Source organism: Bemisia tabaci, chromosome 9 (genome assembly GCF_918797505.1).
Source record: "Bemisia tabaci chromosome 9, PGI_BMITA_v3".
Lineage (NCBI taxonomy): Eukaryota > Metazoa > Arthropoda > Insecta > Hemiptera > Aleyrodidae > Bemisia > Bemisia tabaci.
In genome coordinates, this window is record NC_092801.1 from 38,085,905 (window position 1) to 38,094,626 (window position 8,722).

An 8,722-nucleotide genomic window follows, 5' to 3' on the forward strand; every position below is an offset into this window, starting at 1 on the left:
TAGTCAAACATTTTCCCGCTGTGTCTGTGAAAAACACCCGGTGCAACCAATATTTTCCCCTTGTTTTCTTTATCTATAGCTTTGCATATCTGTCGAAGACAATTATTAAAATCAGGCATTTCGTCAAATGCCCAGGCAAATAGTCAAACATTCTGACTTACAAAAAAATGTCCGATTCTTCTCCCAATTATACAGATAAAAAAAAGTTCATTACGCCTGAAAGAATGAACTCTCTGTAAAAATGTGCATCATACGGAGGTATTTTAGCTCCTGAAAGAACAGTTATACAACAAATTTTTCAAGCATTTATTGCAAATATTATAACAAATAAATGTAAAGCATTTGTAGAGGAAGAAAGGAGAAGATAGATTTTCATAGATTTGATGAGTTATGTTGCTCAAAATATTGAAAATTCGTGAGTTCTTCGCCATAAATTTACAAAATTTCGTAATCCGTCAAAATTTGACTATTTGCCGAGGCATTTGATAAGATTCCTGATTTGACTAATCGCCTGTGACATATCGATTCCAATAATCAGCTCGCCAAATAATCAGTCGACCGTTCGAAAGGAACTTACTGGGTCTGAAATTGTTTGTCCTCCGTCTTTTTGCGCTAATATGTTTTACTGACATTTTTCGCGGGTTTTTGTTCGCAGGACGTAATCGAGGAGTATGTAGAAAGGGTTAAGCGGAGGGGCACCAACTACAAAGAAATCGACCCAAAATGCCTCAAGTGGACGCCACCATCGACCAACGACCCTTCCTAGGGCTCGCCCAAGTCCTAATAGGACTTGGATCAGGCCGCCAGCCGTTGCATGAAGCCAGTGGCGATTTTCCAAGTTGGCAACACTCTCTTCCTTCCATTGAAATCCATTGAAAATATCGAATTTCGGGTCGAACTAGTAATCAATTGTTCTACACACATTTAAATGGAGGAATAACAGTGTTGCCAACTTTTGTTGTGATAGCATTGTGATATTTGTGTTCGCGTTGCTTAGAGCAATTTTTATCTAGTTAGCTTTTTTATGGGAATATAGAGAGCTGTTTCTTTAGGACTGCTGTATTCAGAGGTTCTTTTCTTACTCTTTGTACGGAAAAGATTTGTGTCTTCAGTCGAAATAGGCGCATCTCCCATTAAGACGTCATTATTTCCACCCAAGTTCTTAATTTTTAAAGTAACTAACTAGCTATTTTTCTTGGAACTTTCTGTGAATTTTCTTCACTCATTCAAATAGATTCGCAGAAAATTCCAAGGAGATGTTCTGGTTGTGTTTCTCGTAAAATATGCGAATTTTTGACGGTATTTTTATCCGTCTAAAATTCAGCTCTCGCACTCGAGTACATTCTCTGTCCTGTCGCTGAATTGTAGCAGTTCTCAAACTGTATCATTCCGGGTGTGCTGTCACATTTTAATCATCTGGAAACAAATTAATCAAAGTGCGATTCTATTTTTCGCAGTCGTGTATTTTAAGGGATTGAGTTTTGAAATTCTCCTGAGGTTGCTGAAAATCCTCATTTGATCTGTACAAATCACGAATTGTTTAGGGTTTTTACAACTATTGTGAGTTTTATTAAGTTGTCTCTTTTTTACGTCCAAAAGAAGAATCCTGTTGGGTTTTTTCCACTCATAAGATCTCTGATTTTCAATTTGAAAACTTTTTTCTCGTGTTCATTGTTCGTTCTGTCGACTAAGAGTTATTATTCCCGTCAACCGAAGTCGTGAAGTATTTGTCTCCAAGCAAAATTTCGTAACGAAAAAAATAAAGAAGACAAGAAGGATCTATCAATTTTGCACCAATAACCTTTTCACAAGATCAAAATGCGAATACCGTTCCAGTAAAGGCAAGCAGATAAGCCAGATAAACGCTGAAAATTTTGCTCAGCAACACTAACAGTCAGGTCTGTCATAATATTTAAGAAATCGTTTTTTTGTTTTGTACAACAAATCTTCCAATAATCAGAATCAATTCTAATTTTCTAAAATTTGGTCAGTTGCTGCAGCGGTTAAAATCTCATGCATATCAATGTAAGATTTCGACGGAAATTTGCGCTTAATCGCTTTTTAGAAAGACGAATGCTGACAGGGCGAAAATGTGTTTCTTTTGCTTGTCAAACGTGGCATTTTTAGATATATAACGACCTGTTTAATACTTTAGCAGCCGGGTCCGTAGTGAAAGAGAACGTCAAATCTGAGGAAGCACACGTTTAAACTTATTGTGATTTTCCTGATGATTGATACCATCATTCCCTCCTTAAATAGCTAAGTGTTGAGTCTGTGGATATTTATCTTTGTTGTCGCTGAGCATTATAGCCAACCGATTACAAACACATGCAGCATTCTATATTCTCACTGTCCTGGAACGATTTGTTTAGATAATCAGTTCCTTATTTGTAGCCAAAGATGATGAAAGAGATTTTTATTTTTTTCTCCTGTCTTACGTTTCTTACGTATCGATCGGAGCCGAACTAAGTATCGGTAGAAATGTTGCTGTAGTCCTCCGCATACTCCAGCAATATTTTCGTTCCGAATCTGTGTTACGTAAATGAATAATAACGTATCCGTAGTTGAAGCAATTCAATCACTTCTGCGGTATCGTATTTCAAGTACCAATCAATTATTAGTGTTGATGAGTATTAATAAATTTAATTAATTCAATTAATTTATACATCGGATTTTTATATTTATTTTTAAGTTCGAGCAATCGAATTAATGATAATTCTACTTCCCGACATGGGTGCAAACCCATTTTTTGTTTTCTCGTTTGAGTTTGTGTAGCTTTTAAAATAGTGTAAGGAATTAGCTTTTAATGGATGTATCTCTGTAAATTCACAAGCGGTCCAGTGACGGTTTGTGATTGTTGAAAAAGACACGAGAGTATGATCATTTGAGGAAAAATCGTAAGGGAATTTTTCTCTTCATATTTTGCTTCAATTGTGACCAAAGTACCAGCTTAGATCATGAATCTTGCATGAAAAAAAGAAAAAAATCTTTTATTTGGTAAGCAAAAGCACCTTCTTTAATATAAGCATTGTAAAAATCAACTAAATTGTCTATCATACTGTTTCTTTCTATCATCACCTACAACCTTGTGTCAAATTTCATGTTTTTATGTCCCTACATAGAACGATTTTTCCATATAAGCCGGCGCTGACACTTAAGAATCCAGCAAATTTTGTATCGTTAGTCTATTATTTTTAATGTTAACTCTACGTTAAATTAACGTAGCACAACAACTCAGTACAATTATTTTTCTCGTGGTGCCAATTTTATTGAGGTTGAGGCTGTTTTTTATAGATTTATCTTTCACAGTTAGACTTGGCTTACAGTGAAGGTCAAATAGCGCTCGCTATGGAAGGGTCATTCGATCGAACGATGAAGAAAAAAAAAGCGTGTCGGTAACTTTATTCATACATTTTTATATATTTTGCCTATATAACGCTCTGAAGGCACTTCTTCAAACAAAATGCTCATCGCATTTTTCCGTGACCCTATTAGGTCCATATCATTAGAATGTTAAATCATTCCGTCCGAATTTTATGGGTTCATTACACTGGATTGCTATTGCGAATTGCTGAGAAACATAGTGTTCCAAAACTAAAAGTCACATCGTAAAAACAGGTCTTAACACAGTTGCTATTTGAGCTCCGTTAGTCATGCAAGGAGCGTGACTAAAAGTAAATTCGTATCTTTCCTCACGTGTACTATATGTATAAAGTAGAATGATATTTATGGAAATATGAGTAAAGGTTATAATTTTACTTTTATTTACGCGTAATTTCACGTACCTTGCTAATTGCAATTATTTTTAATTCGAATGATGGCCTCATCCTTGTATTTTTACACCGTATGTCATTTCTCTTCTCCGGAGATTGTAATTAGTAAATCTTTTAGCCAATTGTGTTTGTTCCCCAGATTTTCATCTGGTTTTTATGCATGGTACATGTATTTTTTACTAGTTAATGTCAATGTTTCTTATTTTATGTATAATATTATTGAAAGAATACAAAACTTCCTGTAATTCTTCCACGTTCTCAATTCCATCCTGACCTTTTCATTTATTATGTTTTTTCATCTGCTGGATGAGTGTCGATGCGTTAAAAACGCCTTCAACGAGAAAAGATACTTCCTAGCGTGACCTCAGAGGCCGAATAGTTGCATTCTTTCGAACCCCAATCAATATAGCAGCCGCGTAGATTAACGTAGCGATTAATGCGGTTGCTTCATTTGCTAGATAAATAGTGACAATGCGTGAAAAACGCCTTCAACGAGGAAAGATACTTCCTAGCGTGACCTCAGAGGCCGAATAGTTGCATTCTTTCGAACCCCAATCAATATAGCAGCAGCGTAGATTAGCGTAGCGATTAATGCGGTTGCTTCATTTGCTAGATAAAGAGTGACAGTGCATAAAAAACGCCTTTAACGAGGAAAGATACTTCCTAGCGTGACCTCAGAGGCCGAATAATTGCATTATTCAGAAACTCAATCATCAGCTTAGCAGCGTAGATTAGTGATCAATGCGGTTGCTTCAGTTAATTCTTCGATGAAGAGTGTCGACGCATAAAAAACGCCCTCATCGTAAAAATGAAAACACTTCCTAGCGTGGCTGCAGGGACCGAACACTTGCATTATTCTAAAAATAAAATCGAAAGCAGCAATATTAGTGCCTACTGCCATTTTTACCTGGCACTCTTTCTCACACGTCCTTCGACATATGTAAAGCTGCAGTAGTGTATGAGTGCACTGGAAAAAAAAAAAAAAAAAAAAAAAAAAAAAAAAAAAAAAAAAAAAAAAAAAAAACCACATTAGATCTAGAGTCCAGACTCTTAAAAACATTGACAAGAAAGAGGACTCTTGATTCAATCAGATTTAAGCTTAAATCAAGAACCACGTTTTTTAATCTGAGCGGATTTCCTTTTGATTTAAGCTTAAATCTGATTGAATCAAGAGTATTTTTTCTTGTCGATGTTTTCAAGAGTCTGTACTCCAGATCCAATGTGTTTTTTTTCCAGTGTGGACCGCGTTAAGAAGAAAGGAACCAAGCCACGCCTGTTATTGTCAAATTTAACTAGGCAATTTAATTTTTTACGAGGGAACGTTGCGGATTCCTTTGAAAATTATAAAAAGTTTGCTTCGATATGTGCGAAAAAGCACAGAAACTTTCACAAAAATCCGCGCAACCGTTTCCATGTAAAAAATTAAATTGTCCAATTAAATTTGGCAATAGCTGATGTGGCTTGGTTCTATTCTGCTTAACACGGTCCAAGTATAGGTCATTGAGCCATAGAATATGAGCAATCCTTAAGAAGCCGTCCACTACACTAAAAAAAAAGATGGGTAGAATTTACCATTCCTTAACGCTGTATTTCACACAGCGGCAGTTCTGAGTCAATTCTGTCGGAAGAAAGGTAAACTCTACTATACATATACCGGCACAGGTAACCTCGAGTTAGGTTAGGTTGATCATTCCTCAGGCAGAATCGACTTTGAATTCTCGCCGTGTGAAATACAGCGCGAAGGAATGGTAAATTCTACCCTTCTTTTTTTTCAGTGAATGATACCATGTTTTTTTCTCAGTTTCTTTTTATCCAGTCCTCCATGAAAGGTAGCCTCCGTTTTTGGACGGAATTTTCTGAAAAATGGACTTTTCGCGCCGATTTCAGCCTACCGTCGGGTTTAGCCTATCACCCTTCCCACCCTCATCATCATGCTATCCCCTCCCCCTAGACCCCTGACGGTCTTTATGGAGCCACAGCCTCTATGCAGAAAACGCGACTGGTGCATGTCATAAAATCCATCTAAAAGTGTATCCCTTAATTCGATCGTTAGAAGACATTTTTCATGCTGTCGTAAGCGTAAGCACGATGATCACATACTGTAATCGCCGATTCCAGGAGCACATTAAAGTTCCTCCTTTGAGCACAGGGTAATAAACATGTATGCACAGCTGAGCAGCGACTTGGCAACGTTGCCGATCGGGCTTGGTAAACCTCAATTTTTCCCCTTCACCGCCGCGCTAAGGAAGAAGACCGTATGCTGCCGTGCTGAGGAAGAACGCCGTATGAACATTCGAGAGTTGCCAAATTTCACTTCGTAAATCATGTAGTCTTGACGACATTTATGTATATTTGTCTTCGAAATTTTCAGATATTTTAGATTTAATTACCTACATAATTGTCTAAAAATTTTGGAAAAAAAATATTTTCGATTTTCTTAGTAAATTCGGTTTTTATCAAAGGAAACTTGGCAACGTCTGAAGGCTCTTACGGCGTTCTTCCTTAGTACCAGGCGAAACATGGCGTTAACCTCCAAATTTAACTTCTATTTCACTTGATTACATTGTTCAGATCGTTTCTCCCAAGTGGCGCAGTGCAATGAATTATTGAAATGAAACATAGCGATACAGTATATGAAATTCAATTTTTTTTACCATGAGTTTGAATATTTCTACACCATTTGGTAAATAAATACGATTTTAAACAATCAAAAGGATGAGTCTCGCGTGTTTAAAAGATAGGCAGTTCACAATCCAATCAATGACACATTGTAATGCGATTTTCAGCAAGAAGTGTCCCTTCAATCTGTAGATAGGCAATATACACAACACTCCGATGCAGTGGCTAAGTAGCCATAATTTCGCCATGCAATTGCAATGTATTGCAAACTGTGCTAGTTGTGTGTTGTATACTGTCGCTGCGGGCTGATTATTGAAATAGATAGAGATAGCGATCGACAAAGAAGGCAAAAGAAAGATGAAGGGATCATATTGGCTGAAACGGGTGGCTCTTATAGACTAAGGGGAAAAATGGACTAAATATTGGGTGTCTTGTAGGTTGCAGTTAGTAAGTCTAGTACCTACTTACCTCCTTTTTCCATCGGAACCATCCGCTTGCACCAATAGGATCGCGCCATTTTCGCTCTGTATCTTTGTCTACCGGTTTTTCCATCAATCACAATAATCAGCCTTTTGGTCGTCGAAAGAGGCGGTTGCCTCTGACTTTCATGGGGAAAATTATGAACCAACTATCGGGTCTTTGGTAGGTTGAAGTCAGTAAGACTATTACTTACCTCCTTTGTCCATTGCAACCATCAGCGTCCACGAATGAGATCACTTCATTTTCCCTTTTTCTTCTTTGTATATAGCTTTGTCTATCGATTTCAATAATAAGCCAGCTGCATACGAGCGTTTCTGCAGTTCCACAATCGACATTTTCAATGTTCCGTTATTTGGATAAAGGATATTCATGAGGGATCGCTTCATTTTTCCTATGTCTGCTTTGTCTATAGCTTTGTCTATCACTTTCAATAATCTTTGGTAGGTTGCAGTCATTACGTCTATTACTTACCTCCTTTGTCGATTGCAACCATCCACTTCCACCGATAAGATCACTTCATTTTCCCTATTTCATCTTTGTCCATCGCCTCATCTATCAATTTCAATAACCAACCCGCTGGCAATAATATTTTCAATTTCTCTCAAAAATAAACGTGTCATGCGGGGAAACGAAACAACGTTGGAACGTCCGTACACTGAAAAAAAATTCTCGGCGTTTTTACCAAGGTCCGTTGGAACCTTTACCATCTCAATTTGTCTTACCAATTATTGGTAATTGTACAAAGACAGACTTGTAAGCTTACCTAAAACCGGTATTTTTACTGTTTTTTCAGGTAAGAATACCACTTTTATTGGTAATCGATTCCCGGTAACTTTGCCATTTTATCTCGGTAATTCTACCACACTCGATAAAAAATATTGGCGTTTTTACCGGGGTCCAGTAAAATTACCGAGAAAGTTCAATAATTTTACCGAGATTTCTCGGTAAAATTACCGATTCCATAAATGGTAATTTTACCAAGAAAAAACTGGGATCAAATAGAACCCTGAATTCTTGGTATTTTTACCCTTTTCTTAGTAAATACACCGAGATTTTTTTTTCAGTGCATGTCATGCGGGGAAACGAGACAACGTTGGAACGTCCATACGCGGTTCTCGCTTAGGACGGGAGTTTTCTATCGCTTTTCGGACGGCGGGCGACGAGGCGCGGTTTGAGTCACCCAGTGCTATATTTAGTGATCGGCCAAAGGCACGCGTCAGTGACCTTCGGTCGCGTAATGTAAGTACCCACACTAGACTCCCCTTCCTCCCGGGAGGGGGGCCGGGGGGAGGGATCACCGGCCCCCGGCTTCGGAGAGACCATCTTTTAATTCACTTTCAGCCGGGCCGAGCGAGGCCGCGATCAAATCCACGGCCCCTCCCCCGCCCCCTCGTCACCCCCCCCCCCCCCCGTGGCTGACGTTACGGTAACGTCCCCCTCGGCAACTCACTCCCGGGCAACTGTCATCCTTGACTTAGGTCAGTCGCGTCGCCACGGTTGACAGATTTCATCTTTGTGCGTAGGAGGAATGGATAGCGTTCGCTCTCTAAGCGGACCAGCGAGCTGATTATTGGAATTGATGGACAAAGCGAAACACAAAGAAGACAAAAAGGATATCGAGGGATCTTATTGGTAGAAGCGGGTGGTTGCAATGCACTGAAAAAAAATTCTCGGCGTTTTTACCAAGGTCCGTTGGTACCTTTACATCTCACTTTTTTTACCAATTATTGGTAATTTTACCAATAGATAGACTGGTGAGCTTACCTAAAAACCGGTATTTTTACTGTTTCTTTCAGGTAATAATACAACTTTTATTGGTAATCAATTCCCGGTAACTTTGCCATTTTATC

At 38.3% G+C, this 8,722-nt stretch overlaps 1 protein-coding gene across 3 annotated transcripts in view; it reads left to right on the top strand.

Annotated features, from left to right (window-relative positions):
- chm (lysine acetyltransferase chameau) overlaps window positions 1–4,018 on the top strand; it is a 95,276-nt gene extending 91,258 nt beyond the window's left edge. For all 3 annotated transcript variants that reach the window (XM_019061277.2, XM_019061278.2, XM_019061279.2), the window contains one exon: window positions 656–4,018. In XM_019061277.2, coding sequence (XP_018916822.2) covers window positions 656–766 — 111 coding nt within the window. In that variant the 3' untranslated portion in view covers window positions 767–4,018. The remainder of the gene's footprint in view (window positions 1–655) is intronic.
- The last annotated feature ends 4,704 nt before the right edge of the window (window positions 4,019–8,722 follow it).